At 43.1% G+C, this 27,907-nt stretch overlaps 1 protein-coding gene across 1 annotated transcript in view; it reads left to right on the forward strand.

The window, feature by feature from the left end:
• The first annotated feature begins 775 nt into the window (after window positions 1-775).
• Window positions 776-27,907, forward strand: part of DHX8 (DEAH-box helicase 8) — a 30,288-nt gene continuing 3,156 nt past the window's right edge. The window contains exons 1-22 of the mRNA XM_052658416.1: window positions 776-1,008; window positions 5,123-5,208; window positions 5,710-5,782; window positions 6,440-6,525; window positions 7,752-7,861; window positions 8,248-8,595; window positions 8,968-9,112; window positions 9,206-9,409; window positions 10,067-10,154; window positions 12,329-12,426; window positions 13,383-13,530; window positions 14,543-14,724; window positions 16,386-16,580; window positions 16,839-17,024; window positions 17,443-17,653; window positions 18,033-18,214; window positions 20,423-20,563; window positions 23,184-23,339; window positions 25,659-25,796; window positions 26,267-26,395; window positions 26,571-26,767; window positions 27,238-27,417. Of these exons, the coding sequence (XP_052514376.1) occupies window positions 861-1,008; window positions 5,123-5,208; window positions 5,710-5,782; window positions 6,440-6,525; window positions 7,752-7,861; window positions 8,248-8,595; window positions 8,968-9,112; window positions 9,206-9,409; window positions 10,067-10,154; window positions 12,329-12,426; window positions 13,383-13,530; window positions 14,543-14,724; window positions 16,386-16,580; window positions 16,839-17,024; window positions 17,443-17,653; window positions 18,033-18,214; window positions 20,423-20,563; window positions 23,184-23,339; window positions 25,659-25,796; window positions 26,267-26,395; window positions 26,571-26,767; window positions 27,238-27,417 (3,431 nt within the window). The 5' untranslated portion in view covers window positions 776-860. The remainder of the gene's footprint in view (window positions 1,009-5,122; window positions 5,209-5,709; window positions 5,783-6,439; window positions 6,526-7,751; window positions 7,862-8,247; window positions 8,596-8,967; window positions 9,113-9,205; window positions 9,410-10,066; window positions 10,155-12,328; window positions 12,427-13,382; window positions 13,531-14,542; window positions 14,725-16,385; window positions 16,581-16,838; window positions 17,025-17,442; window positions 17,654-18,032; window positions 18,215-20,422; window positions 20,564-23,183; window positions 23,340-25,658; window positions 25,797-26,266; window positions 26,396-26,570; window positions 26,768-27,237; window positions 27,418-27,907) is intronic.

Raw genomic sequence — 27,907 nt, forward strand, 5'->3', positions numbered from 1 at the left:
CTCCTCTGTTCATGGGATTTTCCAGGCAATAGTACTGGAGTGGATTGCCATTTCCTTCTCCAAGGAATCTTCCCGACCTAGGGATCGAACCCGAGTCTCCCACATGGTAGACAGACGCTTTACCGTCTGCAATCTCAGCCAAAAGGCCGAGAAGCAAAGTTTACAGACAAGAAAACTAAGGCCCAAGGGATTAAGGTCACTCAGCTAGGTAGGGGAAGTATCAGTTTCTTCATCTGTAAAGTGAGTTAATGATAGAAGTAGGCTCCATCGCCTGCTGATTTGTTACAGAATTTCTTGTAGTCGTTATGATCCGAGCAGATGCAAAGCCCCAGGAATATACGGGTCTCCTGTTAAGCCAATCTTGCCTGTTCCAGAGTTGAATTCAGGGTTTTTTCCCAAGACTTCTAAAGCGCAGGCGCGGCGGGTGTGTACGGGGGCGTGGGCGGGGGCGGGGGAGAGGAGACCGGAGGAGGTGGCGGCGCCCTCCTCCTCCGCTCACCCTGCGCAGGCCACGGTCGCCCTCTGCCGACACAGGGCGGAAGCGCGTGGAGAGTGTATGTTTTCGTGCCTGAAAGCCGGCGAAGAAGATCGCTGAACTATAGAGGGCGCCCGTCAGCGTGCTGAGTAACCCATTCAGCGGTCCCTTCCTCGAGCACTTCCTGTCTGATCTCTATGATCCATCCGGTTACGTCAAGAAAAGTTCCTGGAGCTTTCGATTTATCGTAAACAAAAGAGAGGTGCGCCGACCCGGAAGTTGAAACTGGAGCAGGTGCGGGCGGAGCTCGGAGGGCCGGCAGTGCAGGGGCCAGGTGGAAGTAGCTCCGAAGGGCCGCGGTGAGGGTCCCCGGGAAGCCGTAGCCATGGCGGTGGCTGTGGCCATGGCGGGAGCCGTACCCGGGACAGAGCTAGGCCCCGCGGAAGAACTCGCCAAACTCGAGTATCTGTCTTTGGTGTCAAAGGTTTGCACCGAGCTGGACAATCACTTAGGTATCAACGACAAGGATTTGGGTGAGTCTGCGGAGGTCCGTGTGGCCTCTGGGTCTGGGCTCGAGGAAAGCGGAAGGAGAGGGGGGTTGATGGGCCGAGTGTGTGTGTGTGTCTGTCACAGAGACTTGGCCCAGAGCACCTGCGGCCGCGGCCGCCTGTTGAGAATTCTCCAGGCGGAGCTGTTAGAACGCTTTTCCCAGAACTGTCAGTGAAACCCGAAGCGGCCGTCGCTGCTTGCTTCCCCCTCTAACCCCCTGCTTCCCCACCCCCCCCCCGCACCCCCAGCCCCCCCAGTCCCAGATAATTAAACAGCGTTAACAGCAGCAACGCAGAGTTACATGATGATGATGGTGAAGATGATGGTTTTTTTCGTGGCAGCCACTTATTGAGTTCTCACTACGTGCCAGATAGTATGCTTAGTGTTTTACTTTGTCTTATTTGCTCCTCATACCATCCTGTGAGATAGTATTTTCTGTTTATAGATTACGAAAACAAGGCTCTGAGTAATTAAGTACCCCCCCCTCAAGATCACGTATCAAAATGTGAGGTGAGCTTGGTCTGGAATCCAAGTCTGTAACTTTAACTGTGCTCTTAACCATTCATGCTTATACTGTCTCTGAAGCACCAATGTATAGTGTCTCTCAAACATTAGACGTCTTGGGACAAATTGCACATGGGGCGAATACAAACTGAGGAAATGGAAAAGACTAGGGCCCCACAGCTCAGGCTGCAGGCAGGTGGAATCCTCCTGGAGGCAGAGGGATGGATAGGGTCTAGGGCATGGGTGGAGGAATTGACTTGATAGGCACAGGGATGCTTCATTTTAACTGGAAGGAGGGCAGAATGTGATTTTAAATGCAGATGGGTTTAGGGGTAGGTGGTAGGGAGATGAGGGAGAGAGTTCCCATTTGACAGTTCTGTTTTCTAAATGAAGATAAAGTCATCAATTGGAGAGATGGAAGAAAAAGACACATGCACGAGGAAGAGGAGTCAGGGAGGTTAGAAGTATGATCCAGGGTGAGATACATAGTTTCTCTGCAGCTGTTTTTCTTATCTGTGAAATAGGGATGATACTGTGTTCTTCACAGGGTTACCATGTAGCACCTTTGTATTTTAGTTCACTTTTCTCTTGCTTGTCATCAAGATGTGCCTATCTTGTGTAATTTTTTCTCAATTTACTCTTTTTTTTGATAATGAGGTGATAGACTGGTCAGGTTGCTATCTCTGGGTAATATGTTCCTTCATTCAGGTAATGTTCACTGAGCTGGGGGATTAGGAATACAGTAGAGTACAAGATAGATTCCCTCAGTGGGCATACATTGTTTTCCTCTCTCTTTTAAACTACAGAGTACTAACGAGTTAGCTTTTTTAGAGGAAACAAAAAGTTCTTGAGACCAAAACTGTCCCACCTCCACCTTCATAGGCCACTTGCAAGTCCAGGTTGTCACCTGCTATAGATTGGAGGTTTCAATGACACCATCCTTGGGTTTGATTAATTTATTAGAGCGGCTCACAGAACTCAGAAAGTGAAAGTGAAGTCGCTCAGTCGTGTCTGACTCTTTGCGACCCCATGGACCGTAGCCTATCAGGCTCCTCCATCCATGGGATTTTCCAGGCAAGAGTGCTGGAGTGGATTGCCATTTTGCTAACTGATTTATTATAAAAGGATGTAACAGCTAAATGGAAGATATGTAACAAGGAGAGAGGAGCTCCGATGCTTTCTGAGTTCCCCACTCTCCCTGAACTTCCGTGCATTCACCAATCTGGAAACTCTCCAAACCCTCTCTGGGTATTTATGGAGGCCTCATTGTATGAGCACTCATGTATTATATAGGCACAGCTCGCATTGTATAGGCACAGCTGATTAAATCATTGGCCATTGATGATGATGTTCAGTTGCTAAGTCATGTCCAACTCTTTGCGACCCCATGGACTGCAGCACGCCAGGCTTTCCTATCCTTTACTGTCTCCCAGAGTTTGCTCAAACTCATGTCCATGGTTGAGTGATGCCATCCAACCATTGATGACTGAACTCAATCTCCAGCCTCTCTCCCCTTCCAGAGATCAGGGTGGGGCTGAAAGTTCCAGCCCTCTAATCTCTTGATTGGTTTCCTTGACAACCTACCCTCATCCTAGTTACCTAGGGATTTGCCTAAGGTTATCTCAGAAAAGTAAAAAAAATAATAACTTATTCTCTGCATTTAGGAGAGCTCCACACCAGGGATAGAAACCAAATATGTGTTTCTTCTTATAAATCACAGTATCACACTGTTAAATACAGATTTATGGAACCAGTAACATTAAAAATAGTAATATTGGAAAAGTGTGATTGCCAGAGTTGGTTTTAGTAACAAAAAAGCTAAACTGCCAGAGTTGGTTTTAATAACAGAAAGTTAAATATTTATTTCTTGTGTGTTTTACTTGTTGACTTGATTTTTTTGTTTTGACCTTGATGTATTATCATTTAAATCAATGTCATTATTTTTCCTGTTTTCAACAATGAACTAGTTTTTAATTACTGACTCATTTTTGATAGTTCAGTTATATGATGCCCTCATATAATTCTGAAAATTAAAAATAAATCCTCATTAATGACAGCTACAGTGTGAATGCTGGTGACTGCTTTAGGATTGCCTCTTTTGAGCATTGTATGACCCGCACCATGTGATTTAGTTCTCTGTTCACATTCTCTAAAGAATTTGGGCTCTGAAATCAGATTTCTGGATTCCAGTTCTGGTTCCACCAATTATTTTTGGGTAGGTCATTGTCTCAAACCCTCAGCCTCCTCATCTGTGAAACAGGGACAATAGTACTACCTACCTATAAGGGCTGTTGTGAGAACCATAGGGGTAACCCATGTGGAGCACTTAGCATAGTGCCTCGAATGTCGTAGATGTTTAAGAAGTCTTAACCATTGGCACTGTTGTTATTAACTTGTTATTAAATAAAAACCTGATGGCATCTGGCTTTCACTTAACATCATAAAAAAGGTAAAGGCAAATTTCAGACTGGAAATGGTATGTGGTACTAGTTTATAAGTTGGTTATCCAGATCTTCCATGTTATCATTATTATTTTTTAGGATTAAAATCCAAATGAAGGGAATTGCCTGGTGGTCCAGTGGTTAGGGCTCCATACTTTCCTTGCCTAGGACCTGGGTTCAATCCCTGGTTGGGGAACTAAGATCTTGAAAGCCATATGGCATGAGCAAAAAAAAAAAGTCCAACTGAAATCATTAGAAGTTGAGGCAATTTTCTCAATCTATCATAAAATGCACTTTTCTCCTGCAAGTCTCTTAATTAATAAATAGTTCTAATATTGGAAATTTTGAGAACTAGGCAGGTTTGTGAAGTTTGAGGGTAGGGAGCAAGTGATTCTTTCACCAGCTTGGATATTGTACCACCCAGCGGCTGCCTGGACCTCATATATATTATAGATCATGTGAGTCTTTTCAGAAACTGTAGAAAGCATCCTATTGTGTCCATGTGTGCATGCCTGTGTACATGTGTGTCGCCTTATGACCTTGGACATGCTTGCCTCTAGAATCTGTATGGTGGAATACATACCTAGTAGTTTCATGAAGCGGAGAAAGCAGTGGCACCCTACTCCAGTACTCTTGCCTGGAAAATCCCATGGACAGAGGAGCCTGGTAGGTTGCAGTCCATGGGGTCACTAAGAGTCGGACTGACTGAGCAACTTCACTTTCACTTTTCACTTTCATGCATTGGAGAAGGAAATGGCAACTCACTCCAGTGTTCTTGCCTGGAGAATCCCAGGGACGGGGGAGCCTGGTGGGCTGCCGTCTATGGGTTTGCACAGAGTCGGACACGACTGAAGTGACTTAGCAGCAGCAGGAGTTTCATGAAGAGTACAATGATCTGCGACAAGGAGGTCTTCCTCTCTCAAATGCACTCAAAGGCCTGGTGATCCATGTTTTCTTTTTATTTATGAAGATTAACTAGGCCATACATGGATAATCTTGGTAATCTAAATTCTTTCTCTACTCTTACTGAATGGTGCTTTTCGGTTTTTATGAAGACTGAAGACTGTTGGATAACCAAACTGGTTTTATTTTTAACATACTTGAAACGGATTTCTTCCTCAAGTCTCCATTCTCCTGGTTTTCTCATTTGCAGCTGAATTTGTGATCAGTCTTGCTGAGAAAAATACCACCTTTGATACTTTCAAGGCTTCACTGGTCAAAAATGGTGCAGAATTTACGGTATGTGAACATAGAGACCCCTGTTTTGTTTTAATATCACTGTTGGATTTAAATTTTGATAGTACATGCCAGTAAAGTGAACCATTAAGTATGTGATGTTTTCATGACACTAAGCAGTGGTGATATAACTGAATTGCCTGTGACACCTTTCCAGGAAAATCGGGCAGAATTTCCATTATTAAATCTTTATGGGTGCTTACATTCTTGTTCTATAAATCAAGAAGTCAAAAACAACAGTCTAGGTGTGAAAGGTAGTTCTAAACCATGGGAAATAAAATAGTTGAAGGGAACTAAGTCACATGCCTGCAAAGAGTCATAAATATCAGTTTTCTCTGAGGTATGTTACTAGGTTCAGGCCACATCAGGTTGCCACTCTGCTTTATTTGTCCCAGTTAGTTAAGTTCAGGTGCATTACCACTCTTTCTAAAGAACACTCCTTTTCTTAGTGTTTTTAAGCACTGATCCAGGAGCTGACAGTCTTTGTTCTGTTTCTTTTCAAAGGATTCACTCATTAGTAACTTGCTGCGTCTCATACAAACCATGCGGCCTCCAGCAAAGCCTTCTACTAGCAAAGGTGAGCAGACCTTCTAGCCAAGCTTCGTCTCCAGTATGGTTTAGGTTGTGAGCATCCTGTAAATTGCATTTAGATCAGCCCTGGGTGTTCTTTGGAAGAAATGATGCTAAAGCTGAAACTGCAGTACTTTGGCCACCTCATATGAAGAGTTGACTCATTGGAAAAGACTCTGATGCTGGGAGGGATTGAGGGCAGGAGGAGAAGGGGACGACAGAGGATGAGATGGCTGGATGGCATCACCGACTCGATGGACGTGAGTTTTAGTGAACTCCAGGAGTTGGTGATGGACAGGGAGGCCTGGCATGCTGCGATTCGTGGGATCGCAAAGAGTCGGACACGACTGAGTGGCTGAACTGAGCTGAACTGACCCTGCTGCAGCTGCTGAACAAGTAGATTAAAGAAATAAGACATAACCAATCAAATGCATACTGAGTCATACTCCCCATCCCAGTGCCGGTATAGTTGTTGAAGGTTTTGTAATCAGTATTTTTTTTTTAGGAAGTTGAATTATGTTTATAATAATGTATAAGAGTAATATGTAGAAAAATGTTTTTAGTTTGATGCAAATCTAATGTTGAAGTTCTTTTGTTAATCTCTAAGAATATTAATTATGTCTTTTTTTCTTTTTTCACTCTTTCATGCTTTTAATGAATTAAGATCCAGTTGTTAAGCCCAAGACTGAAAAAGAAAAGCTGAAGGAGCTCTTCCCAGTCCTTTGCCAGCCAGACAACCCTTCTGTTCGGGTACTGATACCATTTTGAGCTTGTCTACTGCAGCTGCATGTCCCCCCACCTCACCCCTTTTCTCTGTCTCATTAGTTATTAGTTTTAAGTTTGCCTTCACTGTAGCGTATCAGTATTTTTTCAAAGTAAAAGTGTCTGGCCACTCCCTGAGCACGTACTATGTGTAGAGTAGTGTTAAAGGGTTCAGAGAATGATATTCCAGGGAAATGAGATTGGGAATTGTGGGAAGCAATGATTAAGGGATATGGAATAGGTATGAAATAACTTAAAGTTCTGAAACAACTGCCTGTTGTGCAAAATTAGATTTTTTTCTTCGTTACATATTGTGTGTATGTGTTCAGTCATCTCTGGCTCTTTTTGACCCCATGCACTGTAACCCACCAGACTCCTCTATCCATGGAATTTTCCAGGCAAGAATACTGGAGCAACTTGCCTACTCCAGGGTATCTTTCCTGACCCAGGGATCAAACCCGCATCTCCTGCATTGGCAGGCAGATTCAAAGTGTTTTGATTTTTTAATTTGACTAGTACCTACTATATGCCAAGCTGTTATAACTATCAGGGTAGAGTGGTGAACCAAACAGACTAGAGTGTCTGCCCTCTTGGACATTACATCCTGGTACTGGGGCAGGGAATGAACATGTAAACTTCTCTAGTGGGGAGGAGACAGGCAGTACCCAAGTAAGTAGATGATATAGCTGATAGGGATGAGAACTATGGAGAAAAGTAAAGAAGTGAAAGAGGGAAGGGAGTGTAGAGGGCGAGTGCTGTGTAAAAATTTTGACGTCTATTTTCTGTTCATAATCACCACTTGCATGCTTTCATGAGAGGAAAGTAAAGTTGCTTAGTCGTGTCTGACTCTTTGCGACCCCATGGACTGTAGCCTACCAGGCTTCTCCGTCCATGGGATTCTCCAGGCAAGAATACTGGAGTGGGTTACCATTTCCTTCTTCATGGGAGGGGTGGTACCTAATTGTCACCATAAGGCTTGTATTAAGGACAAAGGGGATTTGCCAAGTGTGGAAATGACTTCCAGGAGCCTTTGCTCATTTCTTCTCCCTCTGTCTCAAATTGTGTTGGAAATCTCTGCCCCCTCTGCTTCCCTCACATTAGTGGTCAGAACTGTAGGGACTGTTAGATTTGCAGATGACCCTGAAGTACAGATTCTTGAGAGTGGACTTTTCTTGTCCCCTTTTCTCCTGACGTGGCTACCTCTGTTTCTGTAGACCATGCTGGATGAGGATGATGTGAAAGTTGCTGTGGATGTCCTAAAAGAACTGGAAGCCTTGATGCCCAGTGCAGCAGGCCAGGAGAAGCACAGAGACACCGAGCACCGGTTTGTCCCTAGTGTCCTATTGTTTGCAAGTTTAGGATATAGTGATAGTTGAATTGTGGACCAGCCAACCAAAACTCTGGGCAAGTTTACAGAATCTAGACTGGCCACGTACCATACTGTTGGATCTGTTTTCATTCCTCCCTGGTGAGAGTGTTTAGGCAGCAAGTGCTGAGATGTTCAGAAGATAGAAATCTGGGTTGAAAGAAGGCTGAATACGTTTGTGGTCTCCTCTGTTATTAGCCCGCAGGGATGTCAGTCATAGTTACTGAAACTCCAGTTCAGCATTTAGTGGGTACCTTCCATATGCATGGCACTGTGTTAGGTACTTGGGAAGGTGAGGATGGAATTGGGTTGGTTTTGTTTCTCAAACAAGTATTTGTTGCTAGGGACAAGGCCAAGAAAAAGAAGCGCAGCCGGAGCCGAGAGCGAGACCGTGACCGCGAGCGAGAACGTGATAGAGACCATAAGCGGAGACACCGGTCCCGCTCTCGATCACGTTCCCGGACCCGGGACAGGAATAAGGGGAAGTCTAGATACCGGTCCAGGAGCAGAAGTCAAAGTCCCCCCAGAGATCGGAAAGACCGAGACAAGTATGGGGAGCGGAATCTGGACAGATGGCGGGATAAACACGTGGACCGCCCTCCCCCAGAAGAACCCGCCATCGGAGACATTTACAACGGCAAGGTGACCAGCATCATGCAGTTTGGATGTTTTGTGCAGCTGGAGGGACTGAGGTAATGACACCAGCAAAGGGCAGAATTTCTTTTATCACTGGGGATTTTCATATTTTAAAAAGTGACTGTGTCAGGCTGTTAGAAGTTGACCTTTTGTTTGAAATGTCATAGAGCCATTTATTCCTTCCTCTGACTTCAGGAGATCCACTCTTTTGCTAGTTGACACAGAAGAATTTGTTGCCCCCCACCTCCACCCTAACCCCCAACTTTTTCTTTGGGAAGGTGGTAATTCTGGTTTATTGTTTGGCTAGTTTCTTGGAACTTTGCTCTTGAGTTTAATACCCCTTTCCATTCGTTCATTTCCAACAAGGGTGGAGAATGGTTGGGGGAAAGGTATTTTAGGCATGTTCCTGATGTGTCTGACTTCCTTAGGAAGCGGTGGGAAGGCCTGGTGCACATCTCTGAGCTCCGGCGGGAAGGCCGTGTGGCCAATGTGGCTGACGTGGTGAGCAAAGGCCAGAGGGTCAAGGTCAAAGTGCTGTCCTTCACTGGGACCAAAACCAGCTTGAGCATGAAGGTAGGTAAGATATGCAGCTGATTTCCACATCTGGTGGTTAAGGAGGCAGAAGAGAACGGCAAGTAAACGCTCTCCCTGGTTTTTGTGCCTTAGGATGTGGATCAAGAGACTGGAGAAGATCTAAACCCAAATCGACGGCGGAATCTTGTCGGGGAGACCAACGAAGAGACCTCTATGAGGAATCCAGACAGGCCTACCCACCTGTCCCTCGTCAGTGCCCCTGAAGTAGAGGATGACTCACTAGAGCGCAAGCGCCTTACCCGCATCTCTGACCCAGAGAAGTGGGAGATCAAGCAGGTTGGGGCCCTTTGCTTTTATGGCCGCAGTCATTCAGGGTGTAGCATGATGGTTATGAGTGTGGACCCTGGACTTCAGACCACTCAGCTTATCATCCTGAGCCAAGTTATACTACCTGTTTGTGCCTCAGAGCCCCCACCTGTAAAACAGGGCCAGTGTTGGTATTGTGGGGATTAAATGAGTTAGTAGAAGTGATGTTCTTAGATCTGTATGTGGTTAAGTGCTGTTTGAACGATTGTTCCTGTTTTCATCATTTGTCAGTAAACATCAAAACCCCAGTGTGCCAGGCCACTGTGCGAAAACTAGGGCTATGAGGATAAATGTATCATGGTTCCTACCTTTGAGGAACTCCCAAGTCCAGCGGAGGAGACAAATTGAAGCATATAACTGGGAAGGTTTACCTTTTACATAATACGGAATGTGCAGAGTGCTATGGAGTCAGGGAGCAGATAACATGTCCTGGGAATGCGACTCTTGAGCTGTGCTTTTGGGCATGATGTTGTACCTCCAGGGGTGGGATATATGGTGTTTGAGGCCCTGCAGTCTTGGGTCAGCAGAGGAAAAAACCTCGGTTTCCTACATGAAGTCTTTGTATAAAGTCAAAAGAAGAGTGTTGATCTAGCAGGCAATAAATGTTTCCTTTTATCCTTTGGCTAGATGATTGCTGCCAATGTCCTTTCCAAGGAAGAGTTCCCAGACTTCGATGAAGAGACTGGCATTCTCCCTAAAGTGGATGATGAAGAAGGTAACCAGCCACTTAGATGGACCAGGATGATGGATTGGGAGGACAGTTGGCAAGTTCAACCATAGATAGGGTTTATTTGTAGTTTAAACCAGTGGTTAAACTCATCTGTTTCGTGGGTCTCACAGCTCTTCTCTCAAAGAACAAGGGTCCTTTCATGATGGAGGCAAAAATCCCTTATTTTTTTGATAAATATTTATATATTGCTGTACTTGTTGCTTATGATCAGTTTTTAGGATATAAGGTGCCTACAATCAGTTTTTAAGATACAAGAAGTTCTAGTATTTGGGGGAGTGAATTTGATCTCATATTTTTAGTAATTGTTCTCTAAACCTTGGATCCACCTAGACTACCTCTGAGTTGCCATGGAAACAATTTTTAAGCTTAGCCTATTGGTAGTTTTTTTTTAAATTGTGAAATAAATTCCTTAATGAAGCATATATGGTTTATATAACAATAACAAATGAAAACCTCTGTACCCACCACCCAATTCAGTTCAGTTCAGTTGCTCAGTCGTGTCTGACTCTTTGCAACCCCATGAACCGCAGCACACCAGGCCTCCCTGTCCATCACCGACTCCTGGAATTTACCCAAATTCATGTTCATTGAGTCGGTGATGCCATCCAACCATCTCATCCTCTGTCGTCCCCTTCTCCTCCCACCCTCAATCTTTCCCAGTATCCAGTCTTTTCAAATGAGTCAGCTCTTCTCATCAGGTGGCCAAAGTACTGGAGTTTCAGCTTCAGCATCAGTCCTTTCAATGAACACCCAGGACTGATCTCCTTTAGGATGGACTGGTTGGATCTCCTTGCAGTCCAAGGGACTCTCAAGAGTCTTCTCCAACACCACAGTTCAAAAGCATTAATTCTGCTGTGCTCAGCTTTCTCTATAGTCCAACTCTCACATCCTTACATGACTACTGGAAAAACTATAGCCTTGACTAGATGGACCTTTGTTGACAAAGTAATGTCCCTGCTTTTGAATATGCTATCTAGCTTGGTCATAACTTTCCTTCCGGGGAGTAAGTGTCACTTAATTTCATGGCTGCAATCACCATCTGCAGTGATTTTGGAGCCCCAAGAAAATGAAGTCAGCCACTGTTTCCACTGTTTCCCCATCTATTTGTCATGAAATGATGGGACCAGATGCCATGATCTTAGTTTTCTTAATGTTGAGCTTTAAACCAACTTTTTCACTCTCCTCTTTCACTTTCATCAAGAGGCTCTTTAGTTCTTCTTCACTTTCTGCCATAAGAGTAGAACTTTATCAGTACCTTTGAAGCCTTTACATGCTCGCTCTGATTAGAGCTTTCTCCTTCCTCTTCTAGGTAATCACCATCCTGAATTTTACCTTATTTCCTGTTTTTTTTAGCATCTTACCACCTGTCTATCCCTAAACACTGTATTGTTTAGTTTGTTTTTGAACTTCCTTTTTTTTCTTGAGTCATCATTATTCTTTCAGTATATATCTGTGTTGATTTTTATAGTTAAATTTCATTTGTTTTCACTGCTGTAGAGTTTTTCTGTGTATAAATTTGCCATAATTTATCCATTTTACTTTTGATGGGTATATGGGCTGTTTTCTGGGGGGTTTTTGTTTGCCTTTATGAAAAGTTCTATTATGAAATTCATGTACTTGTCTCTTAATGCACATGTGCAAGACTGTCTCTTTTTCCTGAATACATAGGAGGAGAATTACTAGGTAGCAGGACATGTGTGTGTTCAACTTTACCAGGCAGTCCTCATTGTTTCCTAAAGTTTTTGTACCAATTTACACTACTGCTATAAGTGTAAGTGAGTTTCTGTTGCTCTACATCCTTGCCAACATTTGATGTTATCGAACTAAACTCGCCCCCCACCCTCATCTATTGTGGGCTAAGAGTTGTTATTCCACATGAAGTTGAATGGCAAATGCTTTAGTACCATTTAGAATATCAGACAACAATTCTCCACAGGCTTAACTTCTTTTGAAAGAAGCTCCGATCCATTCTTAGGCTGGAGCACAAATGCCTTCGAAATGGCTGTTGGGCAGGGTAGTCACCCACATTAGAGTTTTGACCTTGGGAGCTATCTTTGATAAAGATTGCTGATGCCTGTGGAAATTAATGGTTTATGTCAGAATGATTGGTCATTTATATCTTTTGTTTCTGGCTAATTCTTCTTTTGGGGGATTTCCAGATGAGGACCTTGAGATTGAGCTGGTTGAGGAAGAGCCTCCGTTCCTGAGAGGGCACACCAAGCAGAGCATGGACATGAGTCCTATCAAAATCGTTAAGGTGAGAAACACCGGGACTCTTAACCTGGATGTGTCAAGTGAACTTCTTTTCCTAAAGTAACGATTCAGTTTTTCAGAGCAGGTTACTAGATCTGAGTAAGCAGAACTCAGGCCATAGGAGGCAGTAGTGACTGTTGGTTGGGGTCTAGAATGTTTTTGTTATAGAGGAAGATTGACTTGACTTTGTTGTTTTTGCCTTTTAAATTCTCACAGTCTCATTTTAGTGTGTTTTGGGAGGAAGCAGAGATAAATATGAGTGCTGGATCTATCATCACTGCCTTTGTCCAGGCTTTAAGGCTTGAGGCATCACCTTACAGGTTCAAGGGCAATTGTTAATGGATCACTTGACCAATTGGGGTTCCCAGTAGAAGGCTATAGCAGTAGATGTTGTGTAGGGTAGAGCTGTGAAGAGAATTCATGAAATCGTTACGATAAAATTTGGGGTTTGGAAGAAGGTATCTTAAAGGCCCAACTGTTGCTTATAATCCAACCATATATCCTCTGCAGTTCATCTCATGTGGTCTTCTCATGTCTGCTTGACAGTGTTGGTGACAGGGAATTCAGCAGCTCTTGAGGAGACCCATTACATCCCCAGATGGATCTGATCAGTAGACTTCTTTAGATAGAACTAAATATGTCTTATTGAGGCATCTACATTGGTCTTAATTTTAGTTCTCAGGATCATACACAAGAATATGGCTTTTCTCTTGGGGTTCTCATCTTCAAGCCAAAAATGCCCAATTCTTTCAGTGATTTATCACTGTCCTTGTTCATGTTCTTTGAATATGGTACAGTTGGATCCACTTCTTTCATGAAGTCTAGTATGTTGATATGAAGTTTCTTCTGGGTGAGTCTCTTTTTTAGATTTGAGTGGCTTAACAACTACATTTTATTTCCTGGATATTCAATGCATGCTGAGATCCCATTCTGCTGTTGCCTTGTCCTCTGTTGCACTAGAATCCAGATGGCTCCCTCTCCCAAGCAGCAATGATGCAGAGTGCCTTGGCCAAAGAAAGGCGGGAACTTAAGCAAGCACAGCGGGAAGCTGAGATGGATTCTATTCCCATGGGACTCAACAAACATTGGGTTGATCCGCTGCCTGATGGTAGGACTCTGGGGGTGGGTGGGTATGTGGACTTAAAACAAAATCTGAACCTTCAAATATGCAGGGAGAGGACACTGCCATCACGTAACTGAAGATTTAGCCTTGACTTCGGTGATGCAGTTTTTCCCTTCAGTTAGAGCATGTTTTTGTTTGTTTTGTTTTTTAAAAGTTTTCGTAACTGTGGTCAAATCATTAGATGGCTGTTTTCTTTTGAATAACTTAAAAATTTTTATTTCTAAAGATAATACAGCTCTGAAATGTCTCTTTTCATATAATTCTTGTGTAGTAAATATTAACTGACTGTTGGATAAGTCATAACAAATACTGTTTGTGTTAAGTACATGGGGATACAGCTGTGAAGAAGACAGACATGGTTCCTGCTCTTATGAGGTTTACAGTTTGGTGGGGAAGTTGGGTATTAACCAGATAATTACCAAATAACTAATTAGTAAAATCATGAACCAGTGCTAGATAAGAAGTAGAGGTGTGTTTGGCTATTGTGGGTCACTTCCCTGGGAAGACAAAGGCCTGAAGGATAAATAGGATTTAGTCTGTCCATGGGGATGCATGGGGGTTGGGGAGTATGTTCCAGGCTGAGGAATAGCCTGTGCTGAGGCTGTGATGTCGGAAAGAAAACCTGTGTGGCTGTAACAGAGTGATGGGTGGAGTTCACAGGGGCAGGGGTGAGATGTGGCTGCAAGGATTTTGTAGATAGCATTAGGAATTGAGGCTCATTCCTGGTGTTCAGTGGGAAATGGTGCAAAGTTCTAAGTGGGGGCGTGGCAAGATCAGAATGGAATTTCCAAAGGATTATTGAGGGTGCCCTGCAGAATGGATTGGCTGGGTAAAGAGTAAACACATGTGGTGAATTAGGAGGCGTTTATAATAGTTCAGAGGAGAGATGATGGCTTAAAGACAGGATGCAGAGAGGAGGAATGTACTGGAGAAATGTGATCTGTTCAGGGTTGGCAAGGGACAGTGAGGTTGATAAGTCACCTGTTTTCCTTCTCAGCGGAAGGCAGGCAGATTGCTGCCAACATGAGGGGTATTGGGATGATGCCCAATGACATTCCTGAGTGGAAGAAGCATGCCTTTGGGGGCAACAAAGCTTCATATGGAAAAAAGACCCAGATGTCAATCATTGAACAAAGGGAGAGCCTTCCCATCTACAAGCTGAAGGAGCAACTGGTCCAGGTGAGAAGCTATTTATGACGTGTTGGTGCGGAAATCAGGGTGTTTTCTAAAAATAACATGTCCTAATTGATATCAGTGCATTTGAAGTGGCTTTTCTGAAGAGAATAGGAAAAAAAACATTTCCAGCTACTTAAAAAAAATACATATATATTATTCTACATTATTTCTATGAGGAAATAAATCTATTTGAACTGGGGATCCCTGGAGCAATTACAAGTGGGCAGAGTATTGTGTTGAGTAAGAAAAATGGGGATGCTTGACTTCCCATCGAGGCAAGTCTCTATTTCAGGTACTTGTTTCTATTTTCTTGCGATCTGATTTAAGATCATGAAACCTTCCTGAGGCAACATTCTTTATTAGTTTCCAGCAAATCCTTTCAATGATCTCTTATACAAACAAGTACAAATATATGTATGTACATACACACAGAGGTATCGTACGTTTTATATGAACCATGTATGTTTCTAGATGGCAGCATATTATATATATAGTTCTGTATTTTGCTTTTTCCCCCTCAGTGACACAGCTCAGCATTGTTCCCTATTTTTTTTTTTAGTGCTTTGTTATGTGGGTGTACTGTGGCTTATTTAACTAGTCCTGTGTTAATAGACATGTAGGTTGATGGCAGTCCTTTGCTGTTATAAACAGTATAGAAATCAAGTGACTTTAGGGGCTAAGGTACTGGAGATTTGAGAATGACAGTAGAAAGGAACTGTCTTTATTTGCTACTGAATTCTTTAATCATGTGCATATAATACTTGAAAAAACATACATATATGTATATAAAATATCAGGGTGAGCTGGATAATTTATGCTTTTGGCATCATTGTATTTTTATGAGTTTAAGGAAGACAATATGTTTTTAAATAATTGAGTCAGTTTAAAGGAAAAAAAATACTCATGGAATTCTCTGGTGGTTTAGTGGTTAGGACTTCATGCTTTCACTGCAGGGGGCCCAAGTTTTATCCCTGGTTGGGGAACTGAGATCCTGCATGCTTCTGGGAGCATCCAAAAATGTAAATAAAATTAAAAGTTTAAAGTTTTAAATTTGTTATGTGTGCGTGTGTGCTCGGTTGCTAAGTCATGTCCGACTCTTTTTGTGACCTCATGGACTGCAGTCTTCCAGGCTCCACTGTCTGTGGGATTTCCCAGGCAAGAATACTGGAGGCAGTTGCCGTTCCTTTCTGCAGGGGATCTTCCTGACTCAGGGATCAAACCGCATCTGCTGCATTGGCAGGCAGATTCTATACCACTGAGCCATCTGGGAAAGTGTTGAAAGTGAAAGTGTTAGTTACTCAGTCATGTCCGACACTTTGTGACCCCATGGACTGTAGCCTACCAGGCTCCTCTGTCCATGGAATTTTCCAGGCAAGAGTACTGGAGTGGGTAGCCATTCCCTTCTCCAGGGAATCTTCCTGACCCACATCTGCATTGCAGGCAGATTCTTTACCTACTAAGTTGAAAAAGAAGATCACCCATAGAAAATCAGTTAATATTTTTTTCTATGTATACTTAAAAATTTAAACCCTGGTTGTCATCTTACGTATGTGTACCACTGTTTCCCCTTTTTCTCCTTTAATGTTAGAACTTAATCAATTATTTTACTCCTGAGTAATGTGTGGAAGATTTTAATGACCTTACTTACATTTGGTTGCCTTCAGGCTGTCCATGACAACCAGATCCTGATTGTTATTGGAGAGACTGGGTCTGGGAAGACCACGCAGATCACCCAGTACCTGGCGGAGGCGGGCTACACTTCCAGGGGAAAGATTGGATGTACCCAGCCTAGAAGAGTAGCGGCCATGTCTGTGGCCAAAAGAGTGTCAGAGGAGTTCGGTTGTTGCTTAGGCCAAGAGGTGAGTGGGTGATGACGCTGTCCTGGAAATAATACTACCTTTTTTCAGGTTTCTCCTGAGAGAGAGAGGGTTTCTCATGGTCATCAGATCTGTTCAGGATCAAACCCCAGGCAGATTTTACTTTGAGGAAATCACTGTACATCTTGGTCAAATTCTATCTATTAAAATTACGGGTAATAGTCTGGGCTGAAATCGTGAGTGAAGATGGCAAAAAGGAGAGGTTTGTGTCTAAGGTTTTCCACTTCTGTTCTACTTTAGGTGGGCTACACCATTCGATTTGAGGACTGCACCAGCCCTGAAACAGTCATCAAGTACATGACAGACGGGATGTTGCTCCGAGAATGCCTGATCGACCCCGACCTCACTCAGTATGCAATCATCATGTTGGACGAGGCGCACGAGAGGACAATTCATACTGATGTGCTCTTTGGATTGCTGAAAAAGGTAACTAGATGCTCTTCAGTGACCCTTCTGCCTGTTGGGAACTGAATTCTGGGAATAGATGTTATTTTTTAAGATTTGCTTACTTTATCATTTATTTTTAGCTGTGCAGGGTCTTTGTTGCTGCATGTGGGCTTTCTCAAGTTGCAGAGAGCAGGGGCTACTCTCTAGTTGTGGTGTGGGGCTTCTCATTGCAGTGGCTCCTCTTGGTGGAGCACGGGCTCTAGTTGTTGTGGTGTGTGGGCTTAGTTGCTCTGCGGCATGTGGGATCTTCCCGGACCAGGGATTGAACCCATTTCTTCTGCATTGGCAGGAGGATTCCTAACCATTAGACCACCAGGAAAGCCTGGGAATTGAATTTGAGTACCTGTGCCTTTTTTGGGCAGTCTGTTTTAGTAAGCTGCATTGCATTTCCCTTTAGACGGTTCAGAAACGGCAGGACATGAAACTGATTGTCACCTCAGCCACCTTGGATGCTGTGAAGTTTTCTCAGTACTTCTATGAAGCTCCCATCTTTACCATCCCAGGTCGAACATACCCAGTGGAAATATTGTACACAAAGGAACCTGAAACCGATTATCTAGATGCCAGCTTGATCACAGTCATGCAGATCCACTTAACAGAACCACCAGGTAGGGGGAAAAGAGCATTTTTCCTCTTAGGCCAAAAGTCCTGATGTGGGTATTTTTGCTCATTTAAAAAAAAATGCCTTTTAAATATTGGTTGGTCTATAGGTCTCAGGTTTGCATGTTTGAAGTGGTGGTGATGAAAATATAAATAATAGTATGCAGGGTATAAATACATCTATTTAAACATGGACACAAATTTTTTTAAAATTTAAAAAACCAAAACAACAAACAGAATAAACATGGATAGAGGAAAACCTCTTAATTTGTTAGAGAACAGAATATTAGAGTGTTTTCCACCTTTTGGAGTTCTGTGAATGTCAGTGTAGCCTTTGTATAGAACACACACCGAGGAAGTCAATTCATGCTCCTGTTCTCCTCTTAGGTGATATCCTGGTCTTCCTGACTGGTCAGGAAGAGATCGATACTGCTTGCGAGATCCTGTATGAAAGAATGAAATCCCTGGGACCTGATGTTCCAGAGCTGATTATCCTCCCAGTGTACTCTGCTCTCCCCAGTGAGATGCAGACCAGAATCTTTGACCCAGCTCCACCTGGCAGCAGAAAGGTAACACAGGCACTTGTGTTCTGAAACCATGTGGTGTATGCAACTGTTGCTGACGGGAATTGCTTATGGTGTATGTGAGTCTTGTGTATTATATTTTAGGAAGTAGTCCAAACAGTTTGTTAAGGAATGAGGGTCTTGTATATGATCCCTGCTCTTCTTCCTCCCTTTGCTTTCATTTGACGGGTCGTTTTTTGAGCATTTCCCAGACTTCGGGGTAGACACAGGGCTGCCATCTGAGGACAGGCTTCTGTCTGCTGTGGAACATCCACCAGTAGACAGGCTTTTACCATAGAGTGTGACAGTGCTACTGGTGCGCTGGGTCTTCAGAGGGGGAGCACCCAGCCCAGTGTTCTTACTGGAAGTTAGGATCTAAGCTAGTCCTGAAGAACGTGCGGGTGTTCACCTAGACAAGACGAGCAGGACAACATGCATTCCAAGTCAACAGAACAGGCCCTCCTAGCCAAGAGCTGTGAGGGTTTTCAGGGAGATGTGTAGTTCCAGCCGCTGGAATTGACTGTGTGAGTATGTGTGAGACAGTGGGAAAGGAGACAGATGGATTTTACCTAATAGCTTTATTGAGATATATAATTTACATACCGAACAATTACCCCTTTACAGCATAAAATTCAGTATATGTTAGTATAGTCACAGAATTTTTTTAGTATATTCACAGAATTGTGCAGTCATGAATTACCATTATTAATCATTCATCACTAACCATTAATCACTACAACTTAATTTTTAGAACAAACTCATCATCCTCAAAAGAGACCCTTTTGAAATCATCCCCCATTCACCCCTCTGCTCAGCTGCTGGGAACCACTTTCTGTCTCTGGATTCACCTGTTCTGGACATGTCATATAAATGGAGTCATTATAATTTGTGGTCCTTCTTTCACTTAGTGTGTTTTCAAGATTCATCCATGTTGTAGCATGTATAAGCACTTCATTTCTTTTTAATGTTGAAGAATACTCTGTTGTAGAACAGAATGTACCACATTTTGTTTATCCATTCATCAGTTGATGGACATTTGGATTGTTTCCACCTTTTGGCTGTTATGAATAACGCTGCTGTGAACATTTGTTTACAAGTTTTTGTGTGGACATATGTTTTCTTTCTCTTGAGTACATACCTAGGAATGGAAGACAGATGGATTTTCTTTTTTAATTGAAACACAGTTGATGTACAACATTATGTTAGTTTCAGGGGCACTACAAAGTGATTTGACATTTGCATACATTATAAAATGATCACCAGAATGAATCTAGTAACCATCTGGAAGACAGATGGATCTGAATAACATTGAAGAGTTAGAACGGTCAAGACATGGTGGGCGCCTGGAGATTTAGGGAAGGGCAGTGGGGAGAAGTCAGGAATGACTACCAGGTTTCTGGCTCAGGCTGCTAGGTGGAAGATAGTGCTGAGGAGGCAAATGAAGAGGAGCAGGTTTGAGAGGAAAACGGTGACTCCTACTCTATTCCTGGTGATTGTGCTGCTCTCCACGGGGGAGTTCTCTGGCAGGTAGAAGCCTTTCAGGGCCAGTAAAATGCTGGCGTGAGGTGAGATGTTCTGGTGCCTCCTGGCAATGATTTTTTCCAAGCAATTGTGTTTTATTATCTGAACCTCTGGGTGGAAGAAGAGTGGCAGTACCAGGCTGAGACCAATCATCTAGATCACATATGCCGCTTTTTACACACAAATCGTGAAATTCCTCTGCTGCCTCGTGGTTCATTTTATGATCAGAAAAAAAAAGTCTCCCTCTTGTTCCACATACACAAACAGCTCATTTTGTAGTACAGATGTCCCTGTGGGGGAAGGAAAATCTCATTTTGCGCTGGCACATGTGATACCAGGAAATCTCTGCCTTCCCAGGGTGCTAGAAAATTAAAATTGTAGTAATCAGCATTGGATCTAGAAAATGAGGGATGTAGCCATTTGCACAAATGAAATTGGCTTTGATTGGCCATTGCTTTTTCCTATTCCACTTCTCTCAGGTACCACTCCCTCCCCAGCCTAACACTTAAGATGAAGGCACCTCCCCTTCCACCCATTTGGGGCTAAACAGAGATTAAGTGCTCTCTAACCATCTAGAGAGAGGGAGAGAGCTGCACAATCTCTTTGGAAAGATGTCCGAGTTCAGAAGTCTTATTTCACACCTCAGGACTGAGACTGGGCAGTTCAATCCAACTATGTCCCTCTTGCCTACAGGTCGTGATTGCCACCAACATTGCAGAGACATCGCTGACTATTGATGGCATTTACTATGTGGTAGACCCTGGATTCGTGAAGCAGAAGGTGTACAATTCTAAGACAGGGATTGACCAGCTCGTGGTGACTCCTATTTCTCAGGTAGGACAACTTCTTCTGGCAGCTTTTCTGAAAATCCTGGTTAGGGCTTTTCTGACATTTTTTATGGTTTTGTATTTTTAACTTTATTGTTTTAAGATACTGGCTTCTTTGTTGAGATACAGGAGATTTTGTGTTGTTTGTTTTTAATCTTCAGAATAGCGTTTCAACATTAAAAAAACCCCATAAAACTGGAACTTAAAAAAAGAAATTTAATCTTAGCACCCTTGATTATCTTAAGAGTATTATTTTTAAAAATATTGCACTTGGCCACAAATATCTGAGATAGTAATAATTCAAGAAATGATAGTGTTTGTTTGGTAATAATGGAATGGTTTCCTGCCTGAATTATATTTTTAAATGAATATCCTGATCATCCTTTTTGAAGGAAGTTTGGCCCCAGTGTATCTGAAATTTAAAAGTTCATTTCTTGAACCTAACAGTTCTGCTTCTGGAAGTAAATCTGAAAGTTAGAAATGATTGAACTCATATCCAAAGGTAATGGAAAAGGATGTTCATGAAGCATTATTTGTACTAGAGGGAACCTGAGAAAATTATAAATTAGTTCTGAAAGGGAAGTAGTTTAATAAAGTATGGTAAATTCATGCCATAGAATGTTGTGTGGCATTAACATAGTGGTGTGTATGTTTAATGACATAAGCACATAACTATGATATATTATTTGAAAAAAGTGAGCTACAAAATAGCATGAGTAGTATAATCCAGTTTTTGTTTAAAAATAGATGGTAAAAAAAAATAAAAATAAAAATAGATGGTATGTGCCTGTGCACAGTGTATGTGAACGTACCTGCAATTGAAAGCGTAGTACAGGCAAAATGTTAGACAAGGTTCTTTCTTGGTGGTGGTGCTGCTGGTTTCTATGCTGATGGGTCAAGCACATTTTCTTCCTTCTCCAATGCAGGAAAGTGAAAAGTGAAAGTGAAGTCGCTCAGTCGTGTCTGACTCTTTGCGACCCGATGGACTGCAGCCTACCGGGCTCCTTTGTCCAAGGGATTCTCCAGGCAAGAATATTAGAGTGGGTTGCCATGCCCTCCTCAAGGGGATCTTCCCAACCTGAACCCATGTTTTCTGAGTCTCCTGCATTGCAGACAGATTACTCACTGAGCTACCTGCGAAGCCATGCCTGCTGTGGGATGTGGCTCAAAAAGAGAAAGAAATTAAACTTGGGCAGAAGGCAATGGCACCCCACTCCAATACTCTTGCCTGGAAAATCCCATAGACTGAGGAGCCTGGTAGGCTGCAGTCCAGGGGGTCGCTAAGCATCGGACTGACTGAGCGACTTCACTTTCACTTTTCACTTTGATGCATTGAAGAAGGAAATGGCAACCCACTCCAGTGTTCCTGCCTGGAGAATCCCAGGGACGGGGGAGCCTGGTGGGGTGCCGTCTGGGGGGTCGCACAGAGTCGGACACGACTGAAGTGACTTAGCAGCAGCAGCAGCAGCAGCAGTGGTCCCAGCATGTGTGTTCTGTACCAGTTCTTCTGGGGGTGATACATGCACCTCGCAGTGATGGAGAAATTATTTGTATCTGCCCTCCATAATTTGAGAAACATCTGTAGAATGTTGTGGAATCTGATTGCTGCCTCCCTCTGAGTGGGTAGTGACCTCTCATACTCTTATCTTTTGGTTGGAGCTGGCATAGAAACTCGTAAACCCTGATACTATTTATAAGACAGATGGTTTTGTCAGAAAATGGCCCTCTCCAGATTGCTATTCACTGGTTTCCTAGCAACCTGGGGCTAACCTACATATTGTTTTTAATTTTAAAAATTAGTGCCCCTCTCCCCTGAGTACAGAAGTAATATAACATTATTTTGAAAATTGCCCATAGTCCTGTTGCCACCAACCACTGTCTTCATTATGATGTTTTTTCTTGTCCATCTTTTTGCATGTTTATTTTAGATTGCAATTTTAATAGTGTAGTATGTGGGTTTTGATTCATATTTAACTTTCCTGATAATTAAGGTAATATATGTTCATTATTGGATATTTATTAAAGAAAATAGAACTCATCTACAAGCCTAGCATCAGAGTTAGCCAAAGTTAACATTATAGGGTATTTTTTCCTAGTTTTTTATTTCTGATAGTTTGTATATTTACATTAAGGTTAAAAAAAATAAAATTAGTATTGTTGGGCAACTTGCTTTTTCACCTCTGTGAATGAACCTGTTCATCTATCATTGAGCATCTCAAAAACTTGATTTTTAAAACAGCTGCAGAGTCATTCACTGGTGTGATTAAATTATATTTATTCAGTTCACTTATATTTTTGGTTATGGTGGAAGGTGGGTTTTGTCATTTGGTTTTATGCTTTCTTACTTATGTTGTGCCACACTAGTTTGAAGGTATATTTCTGTGATCTTTACAGTATTTCTTCTATTCACTTGCTTATATTAATATTTGGCCTCACTTGAACAGAGTTCCCTGAGTGGGGATGATTAAGAGCGGTGGTAGGAACTCTTGGAAATAGTCCTAGAGGAAGTGAATAAACCCCATTTTAGGTTTTGCCCTGTTGGAAAGTGCCCCCCTTTCTAGGATTTCCTGGGTGAAGCCATTAAGGAATGTTTAACAGATCTGATATTTTTATTCCCACCCCTCTAGGCTCAGGCAAAGCAACGAGCTGGCAGAGCTGGGAGAACAGGCCCAGGGAAGTGTTATAGGCTGTACACAGAACGTGCCTACCGAGATGAAATGCTGACCACCAACGTGCCAGAAATTCAGAGAACCAACTTAGCAAGCACAGTGCTCTCGCTCAAGGTAGAAATCACTGTCTTGTTAGAATGGGCTGGTGGAGCAGTCCAATTCTATGGCCTTAGTGAATGGATCTCAGTTTTATGAATCTTGTTAAATACTTCAGTAACCTTATGGAACCCGTCCCTTTGGGTACAAGGCAAATGGCTGTGATAACAGCCTCTCCACCGCGGGTCTGGGGCTAAATTGGCATGTATGCTGTGATGTTTCTTTTCTTGCCATCATAACCAGCAGGATATTTGGTTATAAAAGATTTTAGTTAGGAGTATTATCTTTCTAACAGGATATTAGACAAATCAAGGCAGTGCCAAACTGTGGACAAACTCACTTCCCTCAACCCTTTAACTTTCACATCCAATTCTATTCTTTTAAAACGGAAGCAAAACCCCCAATCCAAAAGCTTTGCAAGGGAACAACAGTTAGTACAGGTTTCAGACTGGCCCCCTGGGGCTGGGTTTCATTCTAAATCACTGCTCTTCCTCTCTCAGTCCCCAGTGAGAACCTTCAGTCTCTCTTGGCAGGGGGAGCCGCATGAGTAATTTCCCAGATGATGGCACCCCTACCCAGCGCCGCCCCCCGACTCCAGTGCTGCCCTGGAGCCCTGGCACTTTACTAATGCACAGTGTTCTGTTGTAATTTATTATTCATTCCCTGTACGAAAGGCTAAAACAGAGCTTCAGAGAAAAAAAAAAAAAGCCTGCTCCAGTCTCTGAAGTGAGAACAGAGAGGCATCTGTGGCTCAAAGGTCTGCTCTGAGCTGTGTGTCTTTGGTAAATTTACCTGCTCGGCTCTCTGCTCTGTATTCTCCTCTCAAAGCAGGGGGCTGTTAATAGTCTCTCCTGTGAAGATAAATGAGGTAGTGCAGGTAAAGGCACTTGGCACAACACTTACTGATTGCTAACATAATTCCTTGTTGTTCTTATTCATACAGTAAGCAGTTATTGAACACCTGCTGGGTTTATGGTCGCCATCACTTCTGTGGAAAAGAAACAGAACGCTTAGGTCCTGCCTTTATACACATTTGGATAGTGCAGCATTTGTTTCTTTTATTCATCAGATTAGCTAACAGATGTATCAAATGCCTGCTCCATGGCAGGCAGGCGATTGCATGTGGTTTTGTGTGTCACCATGGTGAACTCTGAGAGCAGGGACCCTATCTTTGTCCTCTTTATATCCCTCCCACCTAACATGGCACACAGGGCACTTTCTAGATACACAGGAGATATTTTGTATGCAGGAGACAGGGCAAGCTGATTTTTTTTTAATTGTTATGATAAAATATATAACACATTATCATTGTAATCTTTTAAAATGTTTAGTTCAGTGGCACTAAGTACATTCACAGTATTGAGCAGCTGTCACTACTATCCATTTCCAGAACTTTTTGATCATCCCAAATTGAAACTCTGTACTCATTTAGCTAAACTATCACCTTCCCCCTCCCTCCTGCCCCTGGTAACCAAATTACTTTCTGTCTCTATGAATCTGCCTAGCCTAGGTACCTCAGATAAAAGGAATTGCACGTATTTGTCCTTTTGATCTGGCTTATTTTACTTGTTGTTTTCAAGGTTCATCATGCTGTAGCATGTATTAGAATTTCATTTGTTTTTAAGGGTGAGTAACATTCCATTGTATGTATATACAATGTGTTTTGTTTATCCATTCATCCATCGATGGACTTTTGGGTGGTTTCTACCTTTTAGCTATTGTGAGTAATGTTCTTATGAACATTAATGTACAAGTATTTGTGCTGAGTCCCTTCTTTCATTTCTTTTGAGTGTATACCTAGAAGTGGAATTCTTGGATCACCTGGTAACTCTGTGTTTAACTTATTGGTGAATCACCAAGCAGCCGCACCATTTTATTCCCATCAGCAATGTATGAGGATTCCTGTTTCTCCATATTTTGCCAACACTTATTATTTTCTTTCTTAAATTATAGCTGTCGCCATCCTAGTGGGTATGAAGTGGTATTTCATGTGGTTTTGATTTGCATTTCCCTGATTACTAGTTATATTGAGCATCTTTTCTTGTGTTTGTTCCCATTTTTATATATCTTTGGAGACATGTCTACCTTTGCCCATTTAAAAATTTTTGTCTTTTGGTTCTTGAGCTGTATATTCTGAGAGAATTTTTTAAAATGTTTTCCAAGAAAGTATGTGTTTTCTAACAGTCTTGAGGTTTGTGTGACCCAGCCCTCCTGCTAATCGCTCTGGTAGCTTCCTAATTGCAGTTGAAGAAATAAGAAGGTGACAAGTAGTCTCCCTCCATGTGAGCACTGGTGAGGCTGACCCTGCCATCTACACATTGTTCCCTTCTATTCTAGGCCATGGGCATCAATGACCTGCTGTCCTTTGACTTCATGGATGCCCCGCCAATGGAAACCTTGATCACAGCCATGGAGCAGCTGTACACGCTGGGGGCCCTGGACGACGAGGGCCTGCTTACTCGCCTGGGCCGCAGGGTAGGGGACAGCCCTAAGCCTCTGGTGCTTTGGGGAAGATTCCCCGGCTAGCCTTCCATTCTTTCTGTTCTGTATAAAAAATTAAGCTCTGAGGCCCTGGATAAGCTTTGACTAGAATTCTGCATGCCTGTGTTTAACCTGGATTTTCCACTATTACTTGAAACTATTTCTTCTTTACAGAAAAAGAAATTCTATCCAACTAATCTTACCTCATGATATGTAATTGAGTTTAGCCTTTGAAAAGATGTCTATAAAATTCCCACCTGCCCCAACAGTAGTTATAATCTTGGTCATATACATTTTGTTGAAATTTATTTGGGAAATTAAAAAAAATTTTTTTTCCGATAGAGCGAGGCATCCCCCATCATCATGCTTGGGTAAACTTCCTGCGGTCTGTTACCCACTCTGACCCAGGACTCCAGGTGGGTCTTCCCCAGGGTCATAATTGTAGTTTCTTCTTCTCCCTCTAGATGGCAGAGTTCCCTCTGGAGCCAATGCTGTGCAAAATGCTGATCATGTCTGTGCATCTGGGCTGCAGTGAGGAAATGCTGACCATTGTGTCCATGCTGTCTGTGCAGAACGTCTTCTACAGGCCCAAAGTAAGGAGTGCAGGCCTGTGTTCATGTAGGGATCAGGCGGAGTTGGGTAAAGTCAGCCCATTGCCACCCGAGTGCTTAGTGTGCACACTTGATTGGGCCATGGAGGGTGTCCCGGCACTGCTGGGTGTTCAGTCAGTAGCTTGGGTGGGAATGAGCTTCTCCCCACTGCTTGCAGGATAAACAAGCCCTTGCAGATCAGAAGAAGGCCAAATTCCACCAGACCGAAGGGGACCACCTCACCCTGCTGGCCGTGTACAACTCTTGGAAGAACAACAAGTTCTCCAACCCATGGTGCTATGAGAACTTTATCCAGGCTCGTTCTCTGCGCCGGGCCCAGGACATTCGCAAGCAGATGTTGGGCATAATGGACAGGTAACACCTGGTGACTTCTCCTGTTCAAGTTGAGTTTCCCTGAATGCTGTGCCGTGTACATGTGTCTCTGCATGTATCTGTGAAGCTGCAGGCACCTGTATTCTTGCTCGGCACAAAAAACTCTTTTCCATCTCTTGTACTCCTTCCCAGGTGAGGATGGGGCTGAGAGTCACTTTAGGAAGTTCCTAAGAGGAAGATGATATATTAGTTGTTGAAAATGCTCTTTGTTTACAGCATCTGTGACATTATTAGTTGGGTTGAATTATAACCCAGGCAAAGTGTCTGGCTCTTGTGGCATCCATCTTGCCCACTGTGTCGAGCTGGTGCACTTAGGACTGGAAGGAGGGTCCTAGTGCCGACTCCAGGGGCCCCACGAGGCGGGTGTTGGGTACTGTTATTCTGGAACGTAGAACCTCAGAAAGCAGAGTAGTCTCCCATCTTTGTCCTCTCTTAACTTATTCTCCTGCAAGACACAAGCTGGATGTGGTGTCCTGTGGTAAGTCCACAGTCCGAGTGCAGAAGGCCATCTGCAGTGGATTCTTCCGGAACGCTGCCAAAAAAGACCCACAGGAGGGTTACCGGACACTGATTGACCAGCAAGTGGTCTACATCCATCCGTCCAGTGCTCTCTTCAACAGACAGCCCGAATGGTAGGTGGACAGAGAAAACTTGGGAATCAACTGGCCCTTTGTGTTTGTGTCCCCACTCACACCCAGGACTTCCTAACGTTGCTTATGTTGCTAGAGCAGCAGAAGCCTGAATTAGATACGATATCAGGCCCGAGATCTAGTGAGGTGATTAAATTTTTATTTTTTCAAATAGTATTTTTAAAAAATTGAAATCTTACCCACCTTAACATAAAACTGATTTAAAACCGCTGTGCCACCATGGTGGTAGAAGAGAGCTGGAGACATAGAGCCTGGCCTGCTTGGCTTTCCCCATTCCCGTGCGGCAGCCTCCAGGTCCTCTTCAGGGTCCTGGAGTTCTGTGGAGACAGCCCAGAAAACCACCCTCACGCTTCACAGAGCAGGAAACAGGTCCAGAGAAGGAATGTGATTGGCTCCGTGTCACTTAACTCATTGGAACAGGCAGCTTTCTTGTGGTGAGAGGTGTGCAGACACTTCAGTATTGGGGTGTGGC

This window comes from Budorcas taxicolor, chromosome 19, assembly GCF_023091745.1.
Source record: "Budorcas taxicolor isolate Tak-1 chromosome 19, Takin1.1, whole genome shotgun sequence".
Lineage (NCBI taxonomy): Eukaryota > Metazoa > Chordata > Mammalia > Artiodactyla > Bovidae > Budorcas > Budorcas taxicolor.